This window comes from Oncorhynchus gorbuscha, unplaced genomic scaffold (genome assembly GCF_021184085.1).
Source record: "Oncorhynchus gorbuscha isolate QuinsamMale2020 ecotype Even-year unplaced genomic scaffold, OgorEven_v1.0 Un_scaffold_38:::fragment_2:::debris, whole genome shotgun sequence".
Taxonomy (NCBI): domain Eukaryota; kingdom Metazoa; phylum Chordata; class Actinopteri; order Salmoniformes; family Salmonidae; genus Oncorhynchus; species Oncorhynchus gorbuscha.
Genome location: NW_025745230.1, coordinates 19,081 through 45,000, shown reverse-complemented (window position 1 = coordinate 45,000; position 25,920 = coordinate 19,081). Strand labels below are relative to the sequence as shown.

The 25,920-nt window shown below is 46.3% G+C and overlaps 1 protein-coding gene across 1 annotated transcript in view; it reads right to left on the bottom strand.

Annotated features, from left to right (window-relative positions):
• The window catches only part of LOC124018030 (syndetin-like), a gene marked incomplete at its 5' end in the record, with an annotated part of 108,068 nt that overhangs the window by 64,694 nt on the left and 17,454 nt on the right, over positions 1–25,920 (bottom strand). The window contains 2 exon segments of the mRNA XM_046333282.1: positions 15,947–16,027; positions 24,652–24,773. Of these exon segments, the coding sequence (XP_046189238.1) occupies positions 15,947–16,027; positions 24,652–24,773 (203 nt within the window).

Below are 25,920 nucleotides of genomic sequence, written 5' to 3'. Positions count from 1 at the left end.
AGCTGGGGACCCTGGTACTGAACCCCTCCCTCTGCAACTGGATCCTTGGCCTCCCCCAGGTGGTAAGGATGAGTAACAACACCCCTGTCATGCTGATCCTCAATATGGGGGCCCCTCAGGGGTGTGTGCTTAGTCTCTTCTTGTACTCTCTGTTCATTCATGACTGTGTGGCCAAGCACGACTCCAACACCATCATCAATTTTTCTGACGACACACCAACGGTGGTAGACCTGATCACCAACGGCGACGAGACAGCCTACAGAGACTTACCAGTGTGGTGCCAGGACAACAACCTCTCCCTCAACGTCAGAAAGGCCAAGGAGCTGATTGTGGACTAAAGAAAGAGGGGAGAGCCGCCCCCATTCACATTGACAGGTCTGTAGTGGAGCGGGTCCAGAGCTTCAAGTTCCTTGGTGTGGCAAATGCACCGCCCTCGACCGCAAAGTGCTACAGAGGATGGTGCCGACAGCCCAGTACATCACTGGGGCCAAGCTCCCTGCCATCCAGGACCTCTAAACCAGGCGGTGTCAGAGGAAGGCCTGAAAAATCGCCAAAGACTCCAGCCACCAAAGCCAGACTTCACTCTGCTACCATCCGGCAAACGGTACAGGAGAGTTGGCTATCGGACCAACAGGCTCAGAGAACACTTCCATACCCAAAACATAAGATTGCTAAATATCACACACACACACACACACACACACACACACACACACCATTTGCTTCTACTAATCTGTTCTTTATTTTACTCCTATTATCTATCCTAATGCCTAGTCACTTTACCCTGCCTTTATGTACATATCTAAAGTACCTTATTATTATCTATCCTAATGCCTAGTCACTTTACCCTGCCTTTATGTACATATCTAAAGTACCTTATTATTATCTATCCTAATGCCTAGTCACTTTACCCTGCCTTTATGTACATATCTAAAGTACCTTATTATTATCTATCCTAATGCCTAGTCACTTTACCCTGCCTTTATGTACATATCTAAAGTACCTTATTATTATCTATCCTAATGCCTAGTCACTTTACCCTGCCTTTATGTACATATCTAAAGTACCTTATTATTATCTATCCTAATGCCTAGTCACTTTACCCTGCCTTTATGTACATATCTAAAGTACCTTATTATTATCTATCCTAATGCCTAGTCACTTTACCCTGCCTTTATGTACATATCTAAAGTACCTTATTATTATCTATCCTAATGCCTAGTCACTTTACCCTGCCTTTATGTACATATCTAAAGTACCTTATTATTATCTATCCTAATGCCTAGTCACTTTACCCTGCCTTTATGTACATATCTAAAGTCATTATTATCTATCCTAATGCCTAGTCACTTTACCCTGCCTTTATGTACATATCTAAAGTATCTTATTATTATCTATCCTAATGCCTAGTCACTTTACTGCCTTTACATATCTAAAGGACCTTATTATTATCTATCCTAATGCCTAGTCACTTTACCCTGCCTTTATGTACATATCTAAAGTTATTATTATCTATCCTAATGCCTAGTCACTTTAATGTACATATCTAAAGTACCTTATTATTATCTATCCTAATGCCTAGTCACTTTACCCTGCCTTTATGTACATATCTAAAGTACCTTTATTATCTATCCTAATGCCTAGTCACTTTACCCTGCCTTTATGTACATATCTAAAGTTTATTATTATCTATCCTAATGCCTAGTCACTTTACCCTGCCTTTATGTACATATCTAAAGTACCTTATTATTATCTATCCTAATGCCTAGTCACTTTACCCTGCCTTTATGTACATATCTAAAGTATCTTATTATTATCTATCCTAATGCCTAGTCACTTTACCCTGCCTTTATGTACATATCTAAAGTACCTTATTATTATCTATCCTAATGCCTAGTCACTTTACCCTGCCTTTATGTACATATCTAAAGTACCTTATTATTATCTATCTATCCTAATGCCTAGTCACTTTACTATCCTGCCTTTATGTACATATCTAAAGTACCTTATTATTATCTATCCTAATGCCTAGTCACTTTACCCTGCCTTTATGTACATATCTAAAGTACCTTATTATTATCTATCCTAATGCCTAGTCACTTTACCCTGCCTTTATGTACATATCTAAAGTATCTTATTATTATCTATCCTAATGCCTAGTCACTTTACCCTGCCTTTATGTACATATCTAAAGTACCTTATTATTATCTATCCTAATGCCTAGTCACTTTACCCTGCCTTTATGTACATATCTAAAGTACCTTATTATTATCTATCCTAATGCCTAGTCACTTTACCCTGCCTTTATGTACATATCTAAAGTACCTTATTATTATCTATCCTAATGCCTAGTCACTTTACCCTGCCTTTATGTACATATCTAAAGTACCTTATTATTATCTATCCTGATGCCTAGTCACTTTACCCTGCCCTTATGTACATATCTACCTCAAATACCTCGTACCTCTGCACATTGATCTGATACTGGTACTCGCTGTATATACTGTAGCACCATTCTTGTGTATTTTATTCCCCATGTTACCATTTGACTTTCTATTTTTCGGACTATTTTTTAACTCTGCATCGTGGAGAAGAGCTCGTAAGCAAGTATTTCACGATTAAGCGACAAATACAATTTTATTGGAGTCATATTGAAGGATAAAAACATGTTTATATGGAGCATGCTACTGTATGTCCCTCTCCATACATCCACCTACAAAAACCCTATGAATGATCCTTCTCTACAGTACACAGACCTTTAGAATGATCCTTCTCTACAGTACACAGACCTTTAGAATGATCCTTCTCTACAGTACACCGACCTTTAGAATGATCCTTCTCTACAGTACACCGACCTTTAGAATGATCCTTCTCTACAGTACACCGACCTTTAGAATGATCCTTCTCTACAGTACACCGACCTTTAGAATGATCCTTCTCTACAGTACACCGACCTTTAGAATGATCCTTCTCTACAGTACACCGACCTTTAGAATGATCCTTCTCTACAGTACACCGACCTTTAGAATGATCCTTCTCTACAGTACACCGACCTTCAGAATGATCCTTCTCTACAGTACACAGACCTTTAGAATGATCCTTCTCTACAGTACACAGACCTTTAGAATGATCCTTCTCTACAGTACACAGACCTTTAAAATGGGGACAGGACAGAGTTTGGGAAACACTGTTCTAAGGTATGCAATGACTAACACGACGAAGAGGAACTGATGACGAATTTCAAAATCACATTCTTCTGCATTCTACTACTACAATGTTCAAGAGTAAGTTAAAAGCCGGACTGAGTTCCTCAATTTATTATTACAATAATAATTACACACAAACAGACTTACTTCCTATTCTATACATTGTTAAATAATAGTGAAGACATCAAAACTATGGAATCATGTAGTAACCCAAAAAAGTGTTAAATAAATCAAAATATATTTTATATTTGAGATTCTTCATATAGCCACCCTTTGCCTTGATGACAGCTTTGCACACTCTTTGCATTCTCTCAACCAGCTTCATGAGGTCGTTACTTGGAATGCATTTCAATTAACAGGTGTGCCTTGTTAAAAGTTCATTTGTGGAATTTCTTTCCTTCTTAATGCATTTGAGCCAATCAGTTGTGTTGTGACTAGGTAGGGTTGTATACAGAAGACCTCCCTATTTGGCAAAAGACCGAGTCAATATTATGGCATGAGAAATAAGCAAAGATAAATGACAGTCCATTACTTGTGGCCAGTAGTGTGTATCTTATTATTTTGGAAGGGGGAGGACCACCGTAGAGGCCCACAGTTTTGGAACCTCTGTGAACCTTCTCTACGGTATACTGCCTACTTCAGATGGACTAGCAGGGCTCTGCTTGATTTCAAGTCTCAAACATCATTCCAGATCTACAGTACCAGGAGGTCTCCACAGTCTGTTCACTGCTTATCTATGTTGGCTTTCATTCTGACAATCCATTTACGTTGGTATTGCAATAGGCACTACCCAGACTTTGACAACACATACCTGTGGTGTAGCTTGTATAAAGCTAACATTCCCCCTCATTTTGTTTTGTAAATCCGACCGTAGCACGTGTGGAAACACACACTGACTCAGACCCACCCACTGACAATGATAATTGGCCTTGGGACGGCTCATGTGGCATCATTTAATCATCTATATTTACACCGCTGCAATTCAACCGACGGTCTGCAGAACAGGCCCAGAGTTTTGGCCTTGGCTCGGTGCTGGGCGGAGTTCTTTTGAAGTGCTTGCTGAATCAGGCTGGCCAACCCTGCTGAAGAAAACTACTATTATTTTTGGGCTCCGTCTGAGTGGAGGCGTCATGATTTGTTGTGTGAACAGTTGACTGAGGTGCTGCCTGAAGAATTATTGGGGCGAGCCGTTTGAAAGCAATCTGTCATGCTTGTTGCTGGAACGGCTGGAGCATTGGAGCGGTTGTCCATCCCTGGCTCATGCCACGGCCCTTGGCCCACACCTGGGGATAGGGGAGGGACGTCTGCACTACTCTCCTCACTACTCACGCTGCAGTGGACCCATCACTGAGCCAGGTGGAACTCTAAACCAGAAAGAAAAAATGGAGTCTCAGTTTCACCACCGGCTAAGGGAACTGAGGACTGAGGGGGAAAAAAACAACTACTCAACTTGTTGGTTGAAACTAATTTCGAGGAAACAGTCTCAGGCCTTGGTAAAAAAAAATAGTTTCCCAGAAAGCCTTGCAGTTTAAGAAGTAGACTCTGTTCTTCCACTCCACAACAAAACTAAACAACATTTAGGGCTTCATAATTACCTAATCACCCTTTTGACAAAGGAAGTTTAGTATGAGGAAGAAATGTGATCTTTTAGCGTCTCTGAAACCCTCTTAGAGGCCCTGAAAATATTCTCCTCCGTATTCCGCCCGTGGCAAATTAAAAAATGCGTGGGGACGCCCGGTAGCTTGGCAATTAATGTCAAGTGTATCTCGCCACCAGTTCCTTCATCCGCTGGTAATATCATAAATTAACTTATCACTAGATGAATGTCATAAGGAATTAGAGCTATCATTTGCTCTGTGAGATACAGCCCACCATCATCAATGGCAGCTCCTCCTCTGAAAGCGGAGGATGGATCTGTTACCCTTTAGGGTGATATCATCTCACTGTTTATTACCAAATACCCAGATTCCATTCTGCCTGATGAACCTTCCAGGAATCCCACAGAGCCAGAGCCTATTTGCTGCTCTGTTGGAGAGGGAGAATTTAAATCAGCTGGATTTTAAAAAAGAGAACGGAATACGCTGTTATTTTAATGAAGAGGATAGGGGGAAAGAACAAAGCATTTAAATCACTGAAATGCAAATCAGCTTCTCACCACAACTGTAGCAGTGAGTCATTCAACAGAACTCTGGGTTAACTTTAGGACAACAGTCTCTCAGAGGTGTTGAGTCACGGGTCCTAGAGGACTATCTGCCCTGTATCGGGGCTGTCTGTACTCTATGACCTAGTGAATGGCTATCAATATGTATGACAAACTAGCGAAACTCTCAACTCATCATTTAGACGGACAGTGTGTGTGTGTGTGTACACTGCAGACTGGCTCATCTATTTCAATGCAACCTGTTATATCCTTACTATTTCTACAACCACCAACAATTCTACTTACTTCCACCGTAACAAAACCCTTCTCCTCCATAAATAACTGTTACGACGACAGCACTAGAATTCAAATCCTCCTTCCCAGCGCTCCTACAGTTAGCCCCTCTGACCTGGGGTGCATTGTCAGCGTGACGGCAGCTAAATGAACCCCACATCAAACCTCATAATCACCATACACTGAGACTACCCCCTGGGCGACCATATTCAAACCGAAAGCGAGGGGACAGCAGGCGGTAGGCAAATGTAGTCTCTAATGCAGTAACTCAGCACTGAGGAGGCGTGGTGAGACCGTTAATCTGTGCCCCCCGAGAGGGGCCGTGCCGGGCCGTGAAGCTGGCGGTGCCAAGCCTCAGCGTGGCGAAGCGCAACCCCACCACATGCTTAAGTTAACCACCGAGCTGTCAGACGAAGGAAAGAGATGTGTGAGTGAGATGAGAATCAAAAAATGTGTGTGTGTGTCTGTGTGTGCGCATGTGTCTTCGAGTTTATGCATGTTCTGTGGTCCGTGTGTTTGTGCGTGCTCGTACACTCGTGAGCGAGCTGGGATTTGGAGAGCTCAGCACGCCATTGGCTGCCACATTCCTGGGGCCCATAGGGATGTCTCTCCGGGTCTCTAAGGAGGAGAAATAACCTTGGATAGACCTGATTCCTGTCACCGCCACAACCTCCAACCAGCCCCAGAGCCCCCATTCACCAACACTGAATATCACTACCACCCCCCTCCTTGGTGCTGAGCTGACAGGTAGCAGCCTAACCTTCAAACCTTTATGTGCTGGTTTCCTGGACACAAAAATAAACCTAATCCAGGACTAATCTGTGTCTGGGAAAACCCCCAACAAAATCTAACCCTGGTAAAGACATAAAAAGGCGTTTGTTTGAAGTGGCTGATTCAACACACACGGCTGCTGTTTACTCTATCTGCAGCACATATAAAGTGTGTCCAAAGCCAGCTCAGTAGGTTGGTTAAGGAGCTGGACAGCATCATCACAGAGGGATAATCGATGTGAGACAGACACAAGAGACACGAGAGAGAGACACACACGAGAGAGAGACACACACGAGAGAGAGACACACACGAGAGAGAGACACACACGAGAGAGAGACACACACGAGAGAGAGAGACACACGAGAGAGAGAGACACACGAGAGAGAGACACACGAGAGAGAGACACACGAGAGAGAGACACACGAGAGAGAGACACACGAGAGAGAGACACACGAGAGAGAGACACACGAGAGAGAGACACACGAGAGAGAGACACACGAGAGAGAGACACACGAGAGAGAGACACACGAGAGAGAGACACACGAGAGAGAGACACACGAGAGAGAGACACACGAGAGAGAGACACACGAGAGAGAGACACGAGAGAGAGAGACACGAGAGAGATTACACGAGAGAGATTACACGAGAGAGATTACACGAGAGAGATTACACGAGAGAGATTACACGAGAGAGATTACACGAGAGAGATGCAGACAGGGGGGGGGGATTTTGATTGAAATGCTAGCTAGTGTTAGCCGCATCCAAGCCTTTCTGGAAGGCGTAATGGGTGGCTAGGGACTGGGGTCAATCAAATTGAGCTCCATAAAGTGTCAGTGGAACAGCATGGTTGAATTTGTGGCCTGGTGCTCAGACTGGCAGTTTGGACATTTGACCATCGTTTTAAGAGGGAGTCATGGCTTTGGAAAAGCTGTGTAGAACAAGGGAAAAACTTCTCTAGAGCCTAGTGTATGTACAGAACATTAAGAGTTTTGCAAAAGGTGGTTTAGAAAGAAGTGATGAAATGGAGAGAAGGAGAGAAACAGAGGGGGCAGACTTAGTTCTCCTGAGAGGCTGGTGGGAGAGCAGCCAGTCTGGTGTTTTAGACATGGAGATTGAGATGGATCCCAACGGGCTGACTGCCATTCATATTGGCATCAAAGTCATTATGAGAGAAGGGATTTTTAAAGAAAATCATGTCAAGGCAGCAAATGAGGGCTAAACCACAAGGATTTCTCTGCAAATTGAAATATGACGCGTAATTAACTTTATAATGCGTTTACAAATGAGGTCTCACCCTCTAGGTGTGTGTGCACGTGTGTTTATCCATTTGTGTGTGTGTGTGTGTGTTTATAAATATCAATGTCCCTTTTTGTAATTATGCCAGGGGAGATTGTAAATTAACGGTAATAAAGTTTAAATACTATCACTGTAAATTAATGCACACTGCTTATGCAAACCCTGACCGTGATTCTTAATTATCACAGAGCTGGTACACAGTACACATGCAAACGTTATTAGTAATTTAATTAAAGGATTCAAGTAGAGAGGGGGAGAGAGAGAGAGACAGGGGGAGAGAGAGACAGGGGAGAGAGAGAGACAGGGGAGAGAGAGAGACAGGTGAGAGAGAGAGACAGGGGAGAGAGAGAGAGACAGGGAGAGAGAAAGAGAGACAGGGAGAGAGAGAGAAAGAGAGAGACAGGGAGAGAGAAAGAGAGAGAGAGACAGAGAAAGAGACAGAGAGAAAGAGACAGAGAGAAAGAGACAGAGAGAAAGAGACAGAGAGAAAGAGAGAGAGAGAGAGAGAGAGAGGGGGAGAGAGAGAGAGACAGGGGGAGAGAGAGAGAACTTTTGGGGAAATAAAGCAGGGCATATCTAAAGCAATGTATGATTAATTGACCTAAACTAAAATAACGTTAGATTTCGGCGAAAGACTAAAAGCCTTTTCCAATATTTTTGAAAGTAAGAAAAAAGGAGTTGTATTGGAGAGAATGGAAATAGAATGAGTCGATAGAGAGACCAGAGAACTCTGTGTTTCTGTCGCCCGCTGAAGCGAGGATGTTTTAAATAGCTCTTAATCAAGTGGACTGGGTTGTCAAACGGCAGTCAAGCATCATAATTATGCTCCATCTGTGTAAACGGCCTCACACCACTTTGGTCTCCTGAGAAGAGTGGATCTCCCACCCGGCCTCTCTCCCCCTCCCCTGATCTGACATGTGTTTGTGCCCTGATGCGGTTTTCACAGCCCCGATCACCCATCTGTCTGTTCCTCTCAGCGTTCCATGTCCATGGTCATGTGATCTAACAGCCCTGACAGAGAGATCCCTCCTCCCCACTGTAAACAGAGAACAGGGATGTACTGGACCATGTCTGTGTGTGCCAAAACATGTTTTTCAGGGCTGACAGTTTTCATCTGCTAACAGCAACAAGACTAGCTTCAGGGCTGGTAAACTAATCAGCTACAACAGATTAATATAATGACAATTCAATTGCATTTACTTGCATTTACTTTCCATTCTGATCACGTTATCTCACCCATAGTGTCTAGAGCTAGGTTTCCATCCAAGTGAATATTCTAATATCCAAATAATGAAAATATTTGAATTTTCCCACCAGTGGTAAGTTTCCACCAACTGACTTATCGTGGATAAAAATCTGTGCGTGATGACGTAGTACACACAACAAGTACTTTCAGCTCCAGTTTTCATTTACCAAACAAATGTCAAGTTCAATGTGTTTCCATCTCATTTTCAACTCTACTGATAGTTTGGTCACAAACTGTTGCGTTAAATAGCAAATGTGCCTCCTCTGGTTTTGGCACCTGCGCTCTATAGCCAAAAGCTCGCTGATACAGTGTGGGTAGACTGTTTCACGACGGGTAGACTGTTTCACGACGGGGTAGACTGTTTCACGACGGGGTAGACTGTTTCACGATGGGGTAGACTGTTTCACGACGGGGTAGACTGTTTCACGACGGGGTAGACTGTTCCACGACTGTTTCAGACTGTTTCACGGGTAGACTGTTTCACGACGGGGTAGACTGTTTCACGACGGGGTAGACTGTTTCACGACGGGGTAGACTGTTTCACGACGGGGTAGACTGTTTCACGACGGGGTAGACTGTTTCACGACGGGGTAGACTGTTTCACGACGGGGTAGACTGTTTCACGACGGGGTAGACTGTTTCACGACGGGTAGACTGTTTCACGACGGGTAGACTGTTTCACGACGGGTAGACTGTTTCACGATGGGGTAGACCGTTTCACGATGGGGTAGACTGTTTCACGACGGGTAGACTGTTTCACGATGGGGTAGACTGTTTCACGACGGGTAGACTGTTTCACGATGGGGTAGACTGTTTCACGACGGGTAGACTGTTTCACGACGGGTAGACCGTTTCACAACGGGGTAGACCGTTTCACGACGGGGGTAGATTTCACGACGGGGTAGACCGTTTCACGACAGGTAGACCGTTTCACGGCGGGGTTTTTCACGACGGGGTACCGTCTCACGACGGGGTAGACCGTTTCACGACGGGGTAGACCGTTTCACGACAGGTACCGTTTCACGACGGGGTAGACTGTTTCTACATAGACTATTTTACGACAGGTAGACTATTTTTACGACAGGTAGACTATTTTTACGACAGGTAGACTATTTTCACTACAGGTAGACTATTTTACTACATGTGACTATTTCACTACAGGTAGACTATTTCACTACTGATTTTACTACAGGTAGACTATCTTACGACAGGTAGACTATTTTACTAGACTATTGTGGATAAGAGTGGGATACTTTTTATTTGTCAAATGGCAGCCAAACATTGATCACTATGTCACCAGAATTATATCGACATTACTGGAAAGGAGCATCAAGCTCATCACCTTGCACTTTCACCACCCTGTGAAGTTCATCATAACTTATTTCATCTGCAGCCTAATAAACTGTATGCTTTCGTGACGAGTCGGAGTGGGAGGACCACACAACATGTCATCGTGTGACTCCAAGTTAACTTTGATTTCATGGTTATATCAATATTTGCGCAAAAAAGGCCACCGCCAATTCCCGCATAATTCATTTTACACAAAAGCATCCCACCAGGTCGAGGCAACAAATTATCTGTCAGCATTTATAAAATTGTACCGTTTCAATCACAGCTGTCAAGACTTTAAAAAATATATATAAGGTATGACTTTACTCACATAAAAAATGTGTATGGAAACATGGTGTATGAGATGGACCGAATGAAGACTGAGAACTCACCCGTGACCTTTCATGACCTCTCACAGCCATCGACTGAATGATATACAGACCGAAATTACACCATAACACTTTGGTGACCATTGACAACCTGTCACAAAGTGACTGTCCCTTTCAGAATGTTCCCCCCTCAGGACATAGTGGTTCACCTCAGACTTCTTATAAGACATATTCCGGAACTTTAGAGACTAGTAAGTCTTTCTTAAACCTCCTGCTTTGGGCATGGAAGTGTCAATGTGTATTTCATACATGCAAAATCTATGAGCAGAAATACTGTCTTACCTTAATTACCCATGGAATCCCTAGTTTGAAAAAGACTGTTTTCTGGAAGCTGTGCGGCAGGTAGCCTAGTGGTTAAAAGAGCATCGGGCCGAAAGGTTCATGGTTCGAATCCCTGAGCCGACTAGGTGAAAAATCTGTCGATGTACCTTCAAGCAAGACACTTAACCCTGATTGCTTCTGTAAGTAGTTCTGGATAAGAGCGTCTGCTAAATGACTAAAATGTACAAATGTAAATGTGTGGCGCCCTTTCCCCAACATTTTCCCCCACGTGGGTCAGCCCCCAAGCAATTTGATTTCTAGCCAACAAGCTTCAGCCCTTCACCATTTGAGTGACAACTAGCAAGATGCACACACAGTAGCGTGACAAAGAGAGAGAGCAATGACGTGGTGCACATATGTGACATAGAACGTCATTTTCGGGTAACACTTTTGGCTAATGAGCGCTACTTGAAGAACTACTGGCTAAAGGATACAAAAGTACCAGAGAATCTATTTAAAGTGAGAGAGAAACACTGAGTGAACAACTCTGAGCTACTTTAGAGCCGTGAGAGCTGCTTCAAAGATGTGTTCCTACGGGAGTAGAAGAAGATATGGAAAGATAGAAACACACAGCTCCATGACATAAAAGACAAAAATGACCTCCACTTAGTTCCATTTGTCGTTAGAAGCAATGTGTGATAATCTTCTGGTCACTTCCTCTTTTTCAGATGCCTTTTATCAAATACAATGAGCAGCAAAAGAGAAAAGCATAATTCATTTTTTCTGAGGAAGCAGTCAACACAAATGGTTCAGTTAAAGGTTGAATTGAAGCCTGGATTACATTGTACTATATGTGAAATTGAGGGCAATATGGATATGGAGGCACAGACAGAGAAGAGAGGCCTGTAGCAGGAGACTCTTCAGATCACTTACCTAAACAGCACACTTCCATGGCGTGGAAGCCGTGATAGGGAGAATATGTGTGTATGTGTCTGTGTGTGTGTGTGGTGGGGGGTGGGCAAGGTAGAGAGAGAGGGGGCAGGGCGAGGTAGAGAGAGAGAAAGAGAGAGAAGGGGGCGAGGTAGTGAGAAAGATCGAGGAAGGGGGCGAGGTAGTGAGAGAAGAGGAAGGGGGCGAGGTAGTGAGAACAGGAGGAAGGGGGGGAGGTAGAGAGAGAAAGAGAGAGGAGGCAGGGCGAGGTAGAGAGAGAAAGAGAGAGGAAGGGGGGAGGTAGAGAGAAAGAGAGAAGAAAGAGAGGGGGCAAGGTAGAGAGAGAAAGAGAAAGAGAGAGGAGGGGGGAGGCAAGGTAGAGAGAGAGATAGGAGGAGGGCGAGGTAGAGAGAGAGAAAGAGAGGAAGGGGGCGAGGTAGAGAGAGAGAAAGAGAGGAAGGGGCGAGGTAGAGAGAGAGAGAGAGAGGAATGGGGCGAGGTAGAGAGAGAGAAAGAGAGAGGAAGGGCGAGGTAGAGAGAGAAAGAGAGAGAGAGGGGGGGAGGTAGAGAGAGAAAGAGAAAGAGAGAGGGGGGCAAGGTAGAGAGAGAAAGAGAAAGAGAGAGGGGGCAAGGTAGAGAGAGAGAGGGGCAGGGCGAGGTAGAGAAAGAGAAAGAGAGGAAGGGGCGAGGTAGAGAGAGAGAAAGAGAGGAAGGGGGCGAGGTAGAGAGAGAGAAAGAGAGAGAAGGGGCGAGGAGAGAGAGAAAGAGAGAGGAATGGGGGCGAGGTAGAGAGAGAGAAAGAGAGAGGAAGGGCGAGGTAGAGAGAGAGGGGGCGAGGTAGAGAGAGAGAAAAAGAGAGGAAGGGCGAGGTAGAGAAAGAGAGGAGGGGGGACAAGGTAGAGAGAGAGAAAGAGAGAGGAAGGGGGCGAGGTAGAGAGCGAGAAAGACAGGAAGGGGGAGGTAGAGAGAGAGAAAGAGAGAGGAGGGGGGCGAGGTAGAGAGAGAGAAAGAGAGAGGAAGGGGGCGAGGTAGAGAGAGAAAGATAGAGGAAGGGGCGAGGTAGTGAGAGAGGAGGAAGGGGGCGAGGTTGTGAGAGAGGAGGAAGGGGCGAGGTAGTGAGAGAGGAGGAAGGGGGCGAGGTAGAGAGAGAAAGAGAGAGGAGGCAGGGCGAGGTAGAGAGAGAAAGAGAAAGAGAGGGGGGCAAGGTAGAGAGAGAAAGAGAAAGAGAGGGGGGGCAAGGTAGAGAGAGAGGGGGGCAGGGCGAGGTAGATAGAGAGAAAGAGAAAGAGAGAGGGGGGCAAGGTAGAGAGAGAGAAAGAGAGGGGGCAGGGCGAGGTAGATAGAGAGAAAGAGAGAGGAAGGGGCGAGGTAGAGAGAGAGAAAGAGAGGAAGGGGCGAGGTAGAGAGAGAGAAAGAGAGGAAGGGGCGAGGTAGAGAGAGAGAGAGGAGGCAGGGCGAGGTAGAGAGAGAGGAGGCAGGGCGAGGTAGAGAGAGAGGAGGCAGGGCGAGGTAGAGAGAGAGGAGGCAGGGCGAGGTAGAGAGAGAGGAGGCAGGGCGAGGTAGAGAGAGAGGAGGCAGGGCGAGGTAGAGAGAGAGGAGGCAGGGCGAGGTAGAGTGAGAGGAGTGGGCGAGGTAGAGAGAGAGGAGGGGGTGAGATAGAGAGAGAGAGAAGGGGGGTAAGGTACAGAGAGAGGGGGGTAAGGTACAGAGAGAGGCAGGGGCGAGGTAGAGAGAGAGGAGGAAGGGCGAGGTAGAGAGAGAAAGAGAGAGGAAGTGGGCGAGGTAGAGAGAACAGAAAGAGAAAGGGGGGAAGGTAGAGAGAGAGAAAGAGAGAGGAAGGGGCGAGGTAGAGAGCGAGAAAGACAGGAAGGGGGCGAGGTAGAGAGAGAGAAAGAGAGAGGAGGGGGCGAGGTAGAGAGAGAGAAAGAGAGAGGAGGGGGTGAGGTAGAGAGAGAGAAAGAGAGAGGAAGGGGGCGAGGTAGTGAGAGAGGAGGAAGGGGGCGAGGTAGTGAGAGAAGAGGAAGGGGGCGAGGTAGAGAGAGAGAAAGATAGAGGAAGGGGGCGAGGTAGTGAGAGAGGAAGGAAGGGGCGAGGTAGTGAGAGAGGAGGAAGGGGGCGAGGTAGAGAGAACAGAAAGAGAAAGAGGGGGGGAAAGGTAGAGAGAGAGAAAGAGAGAGGAAGGGGCGAGGTAGAGAGAGAGAAAGACAGGAAGGGGGCGAGGTAGAGAGAGAGAAAGAGAGAGGAGGGGGGCGAGGTAGAGAGAGAGAAAGAGAGAGGAGGGGGTGAGGATAGGCAGAGAGAAAGAGAGGAAGGGGGCGAGGTAGTGAGAGAGGAGGAAGGGGGCGAGGTAGAGAGAGAGAAAGATAGGTAGAGAAGGGGGGCGAGGTAGTGAGAGAGGAGGAAGGGGCGAGGTAGTGAGAGAGGAGGAAGGGGGCGAGGTAGTGAGAGAGGAGGAAGGGGCGAGGTAGAGAGAGAAAGAGAGAGGAGGCAGGGCGAGTTAGAGAGAGAAAGAGAGAGGAAGGGGGAGGTAGAGAGAGAAAGAGAAAGAGAGAGGGGGGGCAAGGTAGAGAGAGAGGGGCAGGGCGAGGTAGAGAGAGAGAAAGAGAGAGGAAGGGGGCGAGGTAGAGAGAACAGAAAGAGAAAGAGGGAGGGAAAGGTAGAGAGAGAGAAAGAGAGAGAAGGGGGCGAGGTAGAGGAACAGAACAGAGAAAGACAGGAAGGGGCGAGGTAGAGAACAGAGAAAGAGAGAGGAGGGGGGCGAGGTAGAGAGAGAGAGAAGAGAGAGGAGGGGGTGAGGTAGAGAGAGAGAAAGAGAGAGGAAGGGGGCGAGGTAGTGAGAGAGGAGGAAGGGGGCGAGGTAGTGAGAGAGGAGGAAGGGGGCGAGGTAGTGAGAGAGGAACAGAGGGGCGAGGTAGTGAGAGAGGAGGAAGGGGGCGAGGTAGTGAGAGAGGAGGAAGGGGGCGAGGTAGAGAGAGAAAGAGAGAGGAGGCAGGGCGAGTTAGAGAGAGAAAGAGAGAGGAAGGGGAGGTAGAGAGAGAAAGAGAAAGAGAGAGGGGGCAAGGTAGAGAGAGAGGGGGCAGGGCGAGGTAGAGAGAGAGAAAGAGAGAGGAAGGGGGCGAGGTAGAGAGAGAGAAAGAGAGGAAGGGGGCGAGGTAGAGAGAGAAAGAGAGAGGAATGGGGCGAGGTAGAGAGAGAGAAAGAGAGAGGAAGGGGGCGAGGTAGAGAGAGAGAAAGAGAGAGGAGGGGCAAGGTAGAGAGAGAGAGGAGGGGGTGAGCAGGGCGAGGTAGAGAGAGAGAGGAGGCAGGGCGAGGTAGAGGGAACAGAGAGAGAGGCAGGGCGAGGTAGAGAGAGAGGAGGCAGGGCGAGGTAGAGAGAGAGGAGGCAGGGCGAGGTAGAGAGAGAGAGAGGAGGCAGGGCGAGGTAGAGAGAGAGAGAGGGGGGTGAGGTAGAGGGAACAGAGGGGCGAGGTAGAGAGGGAGAGAGAGAGGAGGGGGTGAGGTAGAGAGAGAGAGAGGAGGGGGTGAGGTAGAGGAAACAGGGGGTTGAGGTAGAGAGGGAGAGAGGAGGGGGTGAGGTAGAGGCAACAGAGGGGCGAGGTAGAGAGGGAGAGAGGAGAGGGGGTGAGGTAGAGGGAACAGAGGGCGAGGTAGAGAGGGAGAGAGGAGGGGGGTGAGGTAGAGGGAACAGAGGGGCGAGGTAGAGAGGGAGAGAGGAGGGGGTGAGGTAGAGGGAACAGAGGGGCGAGGTAGAGAGGGAGAGAGAGAGGAGGGGGTGAGGTAGAGGGAACAGAGGGGCGAGGTAGAGAGGGAGAGAGAGAGGAGGGTTGAGGTAGAGGGAACAGAGGGGCGAGGTAGAGAGGGAGAGAGAGGGGGGGGTGAGGTAGAGGGAACAGAGGGGCGAGGTAGAGAGGGAGAGAGAGAGGAGGTAGGGCGAGGTAGAGAGGTAGAGAGAGAGGAGGCAGGGCGAGGTAGAGAGAGAGGAGGCAGGGCGAGGTAGAGAGAGAGAGAGGAGGGGGTGAGGTAGAGGGAACAGAGGGGCGAGGTAGAGAGGGAGAGAGAGATAGAGAAATAGTTATTATCCTACCATTTGGATGAGGCTCTCCTGGATTCTGTTCAGTGTTGTTCTCAGTCGGCTGCTGATCAGACCTGGACCTGATGATTCATACTGCAGAACAGACACACACACGGTTAATACACACGCACCGTCCTGTCTACACTGCAATCTAACCACAAACTAATCATAGGGATAGAATAACAGGAGGGGGCCCACCAAGGGATCTACCAGGGGATCTACACTGCATTGGGTACTATGAGTATTGGGTACTATGAGTACAGCATTGGGAGTCTCATTATTGGACATAGATTGTATAATTTTTCACTGAAGCTAAATTTAGGCAAGAGGTCTGAAAGAGAAAGAGTGAGAAAAAGAGAGAAAGAGATATGGTTCTTGTCAGTTTGGGAGATTTGTTGATTACTCCGCCATCTTACATTACAATGACAGAGTAGGGGCTGGTAGCTAACCACATTACAATGACAGAGTAGGGGCTGGTAGCTAACCACATTACAATGACAGAGTAGGGGCTGGTAGCTAACCACATTACAATGACAGAGTAGGGGCTGGTAGCTAACCACATTACAATGACAGAGTAGGGGCTGGTAGCTAACCACATTACAATGACAGAGTAGGGGCTGGTAGCTAACCACATTACAATGACAGAGTAGGGGCTGGTAGCTAACCACATTACAATGACAGAGTAGGGGCTGGTAGCTAACCACATTACAATGACAGAGTAGGGGCTGGTAGCTAACCACATTACAATGACAGAGTAGGGGCTGGTAGCTAACCACATTACAATGACAGAGTAGGGGCTGGTAGCTAACCACATTACCATGACAGAGTAGGGGCCATTACCATGACAGAGTAACCACATTACATGACAGTAGGGGCTGGTAGCTAACCACATTACCATGACAGAGTAGGGGCCTGTAGCTAACCACATTACCATGACAGAGTAGGGGCCTGTAACTAACCACATTACCATGACAGAGTAGGGTCCTGTAACTAACCACATTACCATGACAGAGTAGGGGCCTGTAGCTAACCACATTACCATGACAGAGTAGGGGCCGGTAGCTAACCACATTACCATGTCAGAGTAGGGGCCTCTAGCTAACCACATTACCATGACAGAGTAGGGGTAGCTAACCACATTACCATGACAGAGTAGGGTCCTGTAGCTAACCACATTACCATGACAGAGTATTGGCCTGACAGAGTAGGGGCATTAGCTAACCACATAGCTAACCACATTACCATGACAGAGTATTGGCCTGTAGCTAACCACATTACCATGACAGAGTAGGGGCTAACCACATTACCATGCAAACCACATTACCATGACAGAGTAGGGGCCTGTAGCTAACCACATTACCATGACAGAGTAGGGGCAGGTAGCTAACCACATTACCATGACAAAGTAGGGGCAGGTAGCTAACAACATTACCATGACAGAGTAGGGGCCGGTAGCTAACCACAGGAAATTGGTTGCACAAACTCCAAAAAGTCCAGAGCAAGGGAGAAAGAAAAAAAACTCTCAAAAGCAGTTCTATTACAGTAACCCAGTCTATAGACAGAACAGTTGACACATCACACTTCATGATTGAAGCTTGGGCTCAGCAATGATCTTGGTTTTTCCACCAGGCACTCGCAGTCAATTCAAAGGAAGATCATGGTTTTGGAATCGAAAACTTAAGGTCAAATTTCAAATTTGAGTTCTGACACTGGTGGCATTGTGACGAAGGCCAGAAGTTTCTCCAGGTCAGGACAGGTAGTCAGGAAATACTACTGAACCCAGGCCTGAGCAGAGGACACACGAGAGAGCGCAAGAGAGAGCGAGAGATAGCCACAGAGAGAGAGAGAGAAAGAGAGCGAGAGCCGGAGAGAGAGAGCCACAGAGAGAGAGAGAGAAAGAGAGAGAGCCACAGAAAGCGAGAGAGCCACAGAGAGCAAGAGAGCCACAGAGAGAGAGAGAGCAAGAGAGACAGCCACAGAGAGAGTGAGAGAGAGAGTGCGAGAGAGAGACCGAGAGAGCGAGAGCGAGAGTGAGAAAGAGAGACACAGAGCTAGGCGGGCTAACAGAGGGTGAGGACGAGCATGATGATGATCTAAGATTTATTTATGCAGCACACTGCAGTTGATGAAGGATGAGTCTGTTCACTACTCTGATGGGGCCAGAGCCCCAGTCTTACCCAGCAGAAAGGGGCAAAAGGCCTGGCCGGACCAGCCTCCCTGCCCCCTGGCTGCCGGGCACACCCAGGCTAGGGGCAGGCTTGGGAGCAGCAGGGACAACAGAAAACAAACAAAGCAAAACCAACGGTGAAAATTAAACAATGAACTGGAGGAGCAACATAAAGCAAACAAAAGCAATAATGAAATTGTTGGGTTTTTGTATTTGGAGGACCAGATGATTGAGTGCTGGAAAAAGGGATGAGAGCTGTTTGAGTGTCCTCCTTCCACTTATTTTAAGGGAATGACGCACGCACACGCGTGTGTGTGTGTGAGTGAGTGAGTGAGTGAGTGAGCCCAGAGAGAAAGAGAGACAGCGGCAGAGTAGGTTTGCATATTGTGTAAACAACATCAGCCTCTTTGAGCCCTGTAGACAGATGGCCGTAGAGGGGAAAATAAAAACACTATCTCCCACTATTGTTAAGATTTCTGCTAACTGCCCAGAGAGCCAATCTATTATCTCTCTCTGGGATGAGTGCAGGAGGAGGGAAGGGAAAGCATTTCATCTGGATAAGGTATTTCCCCTCTTCCCCAGTTGCACCCCAGTGCCTGAAAGGTGAGTTATGAACTCTGGACAAAAAATGGCTGCAGCTAATGAATCTTAGCATAAGTGTGTGACAGAGTCAATATCGCAGCAGTATATAATGGCACTTTTACCCCTTTGAATACTAATGGTCGCTCATTACTCAGGGAATGGGGGGCTATATCAACTTATGTTATAAGCCATCCATAGGCCACAATAACAGCCTATACGTGCATATCAATTTTCAAGGGGGGTTGTAAATATTCATGAAGCATTAGCATTTGAGTGTGGGTGTCTATGAATGAGAGCCATATTGAACTGGAAACTAACGAGGCAGGGCAGAGTGCGAGGCAGGAAGAGAGAGAAGAAAGGGGAGAGAATGGGAGAGATGGAGAATGAAACAGAGGAGGAAAGACAGAGAGAGGAGGAACGAGAAGGAGAGAGGAAAACGTAAGGAAAGACAGAGAGAGGAGGAAATGGAAGGAAAACGAAGAAGGAGGAGCGTAAGGAAGAAAGAGAGAGAGAGAGGAGCGAGAATGAGAGAGAAAGGAGGAACGAGAAGGAAAGAAAACAGAAGAAAGAGAGAGGAGGAACGAAGAAGGAGAGAGAGGAAAAAAGAGAGAGAGGAGGAACGAGAATGAGAGAGGAAAACGGGAAGAAAGAGGAGAGAGAGAGAAAACGGGAAGAAAGAGAGAGGAACGAGAAGGAGAGGAAAAACGTAAGGAAGAAAGAGAGAGAGGAGGAACCGAGAAGGAGAGAGAAAAAGGAGAGAAGAAAATGTAAGGAAGAGAGAGAGGAGGAGACGAGAAGGAGAGAGGAAAACGTAAGGAAGAAAGAGAGAGAGGAGGAAAACGAGAAGGAGAGAGGAAGAAAAAGAGTAAGGAAGAAAGAGAGGAGGAAAGAGAAGGAGAGAAGAAAAATGTAAGGATGGAAGAAAGAGAGAGAGGAGGAATGAGAAGGAGAGAGGAAAAAGGAGAAGAAAGAGAAAACGTAAGGAAGAAAGAGAGAGAGAGGAGGAATGAAGAAGGAGGAGAGAAGGAACGAAGGAAGAAAGAGAGGAAAACGTAAGGAAGAAAGAGAGAGAGGAGGAAGAAGGAGAGAGGAAAAGCGAGAAGAGAGAGAGGAAAAAACATAAGGAAGAAAGAGAGAGAGGAGGAAAGGAGAGAGGAAAACGAAGAAGGAGAGAGGAAAATGGAAGAAAGAGAGAGAGGAGGAACGAGAAGGAGAGAGGAAAACGTAAGGAAGAAAGAGAGAGAGGAGGAAGGAAAACGAGAAGGAGAGAGGAAAATGTAAGGAAGAAAGAGAGAGGAGGAACGAGAAGGAGAGAGAAAAAGAGGGAGGAACGAGAAGGAGAGAGGAAAACGTAAGGAAGAAGAGAGAGGAGGAACGAGAAGAAAGAGAGAGAGAAAATGTAAGGAAGAAAGAGAGGAGGAAAGAAGAGAAGGAGAGAGGAAAATGTAAGGAAGAAAGAGAGAATGAAGAAGGGAGCGAGAAGAAAGAGAGAGAGAAAAATGAGAGGGAAAACGTAAGGAAGAATAGAGAGAGAGAGGAGGAAGGAAGAGAGAAGGAAGAGAGGACAAACGTAAGGAAGAAGAGAGAGGAGAGGAGGAAAAACGAGAAGGAGAGAGGAAAACGTAAGGAAGAAAGAGAGAGAGAGAGGAAGAAAGAGAGAGAGGAGGAAGCGAGAAGGAGAGAGGAAGAAAAGAGGAGGAACGAGGAGAGGAAAACGTAAGGAAGAAAGAGAGAGAGGAGGAATGAGAGGAGAGAAGGAGAGAGGAAAACGTAAGGAAAGACAGAGAGGAGGAAAGAGAATGAGAGAGAAGGAGAGAAAAACGTAAGGATGAAAGAGAGAGAGGAGGAGGAATGAGAAGGAGAAACATAGGAAAAAGAGAGAGGAAGAGAGAGAGGAGGAAGGAAGAGAGGAAAACGTAAGGAAGAAAGAGAGAGAGGAGGAACGAGAAGGAGAGAGGAAAACGTAAGGAAGAAAGAGACAGAGCGAGAGAAAGAGAGGAGGAAGAGAATGAGAGAGGAAAACGTAAGGAAGAAAGAGAGTGAGGAGGAACGAAAGGAGAGAGAGGAAAAAACGTAAGGAAGAAAAACGAGAGAAAGAGGAGGAAAGAGAAGGAGAGAGGAAACATAAGGAAGGAGAGAGAAGAAAAAAACGTAAGGAAGAAAGAGAGAGAGGAGAGAACGAGGAAGGAGAAGGAGGAAAAGGAGAGGAAAACGTCGAGGAAGGAAAACGTAAGAAGAGAGGAGGAACGAGAATGAGAGAGGAAAACGTAAGGAAGAAGGAGGAGAGAAGGAGAGAGGAAAACGAAGGAAGAAAGAGAGAGGAGGAACGAAGAAGGAGAGAGGAAAACGTAAGGAAAGACAGAGAGAGAGGAGGAAAAAGAGAATGAGAGAGGAGGAAAGAGGAGGAGAAAAGAGGAAGGAAGAAAGAGAGGAGGAGCGAGAATGAGAGAGAAAACGTAAGGAAGAAAGAGAGTGAGGAGGAACGAGAAGAAAGAGAGGAAAGAGAGTAAGAGAGAAGAAAGAGAGTGAAGGAGGAAGACGAGAAGGAAAGAGGAAAACGTCGGGAAGAAAGAGAGAGAGAGAGAAAGAAAGAGAAGGAGAGGAATGAAAAAACGTAAGGAAGAAAGAGAGAGGAAGAAAGAGAGGAGGAAGAGAAGAGAGAGAAAAAAATGTAAGTAAGGAAGGAGAGAGAAGAGGAAAACGAAGGAAGAAAGAAGGAGAGAGGAAAACGTAAGAAAGAGAGGAGGAAGAAAGAAGAAAGAGAGAGGAACGAGGAAAAACGTAAGGAAGAAAGAGAAGGAGAGAGAGAGGAAAACGTAAGGAAAGAAGAGAGAGAGGAGGAAGAGGAAAATGAGAAAGAGAGGAGGAAAAAGGAGAGTAAAACGAAGAAAGAGAGAGGAGGAAGCGAGAAAACGTGGAGAGAGGAAAGGAGCGAGAAGGAAGAAAGAGAAAGAGGAGGAGGAACGAGAATGAGAGGAAAAACGTAAGGAAGAAAGAGAGTGAGGAGGAATGAGAAGGAGAGAGGAAAAGGAGAGAGGTAAGGAAGAAGAGAGAGAGGAGGAACGAGAAGGAGAGAGGAAAAAAACGTAAGGAAGAAAGAGAGGAGGAACGAGAAGGAGAGAGGAAAACGGAAGAAGAGAGAGAGGAGGAACGAGAAGGAGAGGAAAAACGTAAGGAAGAAAGAGAGAGAGAGAGGAACGAGAAGGAGAGAGGAAAACGTAAGGAAGAAAGAGAGAGAGAGGAATGAGAAGGAGAGAGGAAAACGTAAGGAAGAAAGAGAGAGAGGAGGAACGAGAAGGAGAGAGGAAAACATAAGGAAGAAAGAGAGAGAGGAGGAACGAGAAGGAGAGAGGAAAACGTAAGGAAGAAAGAGAGAGAGGAGGAACGAGAAGGAGAGAGGAAAACGTAAGGAAGAAAGAGAGGAGAGGAAAACGAGAAGGAGAGAGGAAAAAGTAAGGAAGAAAGAAAGAGAGGAGGAAGGAAAGAGAGAAAACGAGGAAGAAAGAAAAGCGAGAAGGAAAACGACAGAGAGAGGAAAACGTAAGGAAGAAAGAGAGAGAGGAGGAGCGAGAAGGAGAGGAAAACGTAAGGAAAGACAGAGAGAGGAGGAATGAAGAAGAGAGAGAGGAAAAAGGAGAGAGGAAAAACGTAAGGAAGAAAGAGAGAGAGAAGGAAGAGGAAGAAAGAGAGAGGAGGAGGAGAAGAGAAGAAAGAGGAAAACGTAAGGAAGAAAGAGAGAGAGGAGGAACGAGAAGGAGAGAGGAAAACGTAAGGAAGAAAGAGAGAGTGGAGGAACGAGAAGGAGAGAGGAAAACGTAAGGAAAGAAGAAGAAAGAGAGAGGAGGAAAGAAGAGAGGGAGGAACGAGAAGGAGAAAACGAGGAAAACGTAAGGAAGAAAGAAGAGGAACGAGAGAGAGAGGAAAACGGGAACGAAAGAGAAGGAGGAAAACGTAAGGAAGAAAGACGGGCGAGACCGAAAGAAACAGAGCTAGAAAGAGGGCGCGATTGAGAGAAAAGAGACAGAGAAAAAGGGCGCGATAGAGAGAAAAGAGAGACAGAAGAAACAGGGCGCGATAGAGAGAAAAGAGAGACAGGAGAAAGAGGGCGCGATAGAGAGAAAAGAGAGACAGAAAGAGGGCGCGATAGAGAGAAAAGAGAGACAGAGAAAGAGGGCGCGATAGAGAGAAAAGAGAGACAGAGAAAGAGGGCGCGATAGAGAGAAAAGAGAGACAGAGAAAGAGGGCGCGATAGAGAAAGAGAAGAAGAAAGAGAGAAAGAAGAGAGAGACAGAGAAAGAAGGGCGCGATAGAGAGAAAAGAGAGACAGAGAAAGAGGGCGCGATAGAGAGAAAAGAGAGACAGAGAAAGAGGGCGCGATAGAGAGAAAAGAGAGACAGAGAAAGAGGGCGCGATAGAGAGAGGAGACAGGAGAAAGAGGGCGCGATAGAGAGAAAAGAGAGACAGAGAAAGAGGGCGCGATAGAGAGAAAAGAGACGGAGAAAGAGGGCGCGATAGAGAGAAAAGAGAGACAGAAAGAGAAAGAGGGCGCGATAGAGAGAAAAGAGAGACAGAAAGAGGATGCGATAGAGAGAAAAGAGAGACAGAAAGAGGGCGCGATAGAGAGAAAAGAGAGACCGGAGAAGAGAAAGACCGACAGGCAAATAGAAGGTAAAAAAGGCAGCAGATCAGCAGCAGGTCCTCATCCACTCTGGCATGTGACAGCCATTTTGTTGACATCATTAGCAGCTCCCCCGGGGTTTACCAGTTGCACAGTTGCAAGCACACCAAGCTCTTTCTTTAGCCACTAAAATAGCCTCAGAGGAGTTTTAACGTGACAACGAAACAATGTTGTTTTGTAGGCCTGTAATGATACCAGTATCATAATATTTTTTACATGGCAAAAAAAGCAGACCAAAATTTTTGGTCCTTTAAAAACATTGTGTATGTAAAATATTGTGTTCTATAGCTTGGAAAATAAACACGTGACTCTGGATGACCACATAATGTTTCCAACATTAGGGCTGTTTTCCTAAAGAAATTAAATCTGCTTCGTGTTTTGTTTCTTTGCCCCTACACTAACCGGTATCGCAATACTGGTTTAATCCCACTCCGTGTGCCCCCGTCACTCCGTGTGCCCCGTCACTCCGTGTGCCCCCGTCACTCCGTGTGCCCCCGTCACTCCGTGTGCCCCCGTCACTCCGTGTGCCCCGTCACTCCGTGTGCCCCCGTCACTCCGTGTGCCCCCGTCACTCCGTGTGCCCCCGTCACTCCGTGTGCCCCCGTCACTCCGTGTGCCCCGTCACTCCGTGTGCCCCGTCACTCCGTGTGCCCCGTCACTCCGTGTGCCCCGTCACTCCGTGTGCCCCGTCACTCCGTGTGCCCCCGTCACTCCGTGTGCCCCGTCACTCCGTGTGCCCCGTCACTCCGTGTGCCCCGTCACTCCGTGTGCCCCGTCACTCCGTGTGCCCCCTGTCACTCCGTGTGCCCTTATCTTAGTGAACAGTTGGGAAACATCTGTAACAACGCAATGTTTTCAAGGAGGGTGACATCCTGAAAACCAACTCCATTACAACACCATTACAACTCCATTACAACTCCATTAGAAGCACTAAAACAGCTCTCAAACATTGGATCAACAGAAGGGAAAAACAATCTCAGGTCATTTCAGCAACAGCCCCATGACCATTTCCCATGAGTGATGTGTGTATGAAAGGTGGAACATAGAAGCAGTGCACACATACAGATAATCCCGTGGTAAATAATATAGAAAATGATAAAACACACAGTGGACACTAATGAACATAACGTAAGCCTGTCAAGTAGAGTAATATGTCTCCCCCCAGGACCGGTTTCCTGGACACAGATTAAGCATCGTCCTGGACTAAAAAGCATGGTCAATGAATCATCTCCATTGAAATAGCTTTGTAGTCCAGGCTTAATCTGGGCGCCATTAGGTCATTTTCCGTACCATATCATTGCGGCCGAAGAAGGTGTAGACAGCATACAGGTAGTAATCAAACAGCTGGGAAACACAGTGGATGACGTCAAAGGCTATTGGTTTCAGAATGTTCATCATCTGTATGTACTTCCCTGTATGAGAGAGATTACAAATGGCATTTATATTATTACACCTTATTATATGTTAAATGACAATATAGTTTATATCAGTTAATATCAATTACCAATAGAATGCAAAACAAAAAAAAGATCAAAAGTCAAAAAGTACTGGGGATGGAATATTAGATACTTGGAAATTCATGGTTTATCTTTCATATTCCTGATCGGACAAAGTTACAAAAGCCACACATTCAATAATTCCATCTTTTTTTTAGGATGTGAATAGGACAAATCGAAATGTTTGAATCGAACATTTCATTGAATATCCTCTGGCCAATTAACAGCACATGTTCAGATTAGTGACGCACCGATATGACATTTTTGGCCGATACAGACATCCATACATTTCTGTGGCCTTTTAAGCATTTTAGTACAGTTAAATAGTTAACACACACACGGACGCAGAGGTCTAAAGCACTGCATCTCAGTGCAAGAGGTGTCGCTACAGTCTCTGGTTCGAATCCAGGCTGTATCACATCCGGCAGTGATTGGGAGTCCCATAGGGCGGCACGCAATTGGCCCAGCATCGTCCGTGCCGTCTTTGTAAATAAAAATGTGTTCTAACTGACTTGCTTAGTTAAATAAAGGTTACACACACACTATGCTGTTTGGTTCATTTGTTCAGTCATTTCATTCTCAACCAGGATCTCTACAGAACGCCGTTTGGGTCTTTGTGTCCTGATTGGTTAAAAAGATTATTTGACACGTCAAATAGTGTTATTTGACGTGTCAAATAAGCTTCTTAACCAATCAGGACCTGAATATGACTGCACGTCACATAATAATTTAACAAGTTCATACATTTTTAACTAGTTATTAAACATTGTTTCCACTATCAGCCATATTCCATGTCACAGCGATTGATCGATACGTATGCTATGACGCTGTTAAAGTTGTCTCGCGCACCTAATGTGCTGGTCATAAAAAAAAGGTAGTTAGCTGATGGGTGCAAACAACGTTCTTCCCCAAAAACATAGCAAAACGACATCATCTGTTTCAGTAGGTATAGTTAGCTATCTAACTATAAATCTAGGTGTCATCATCTAAAATAACCCTAATTTATAAAACAGTTCTTATTTGATTAATTTACAGACATATTCAATCAATCCTTATCCCAGTC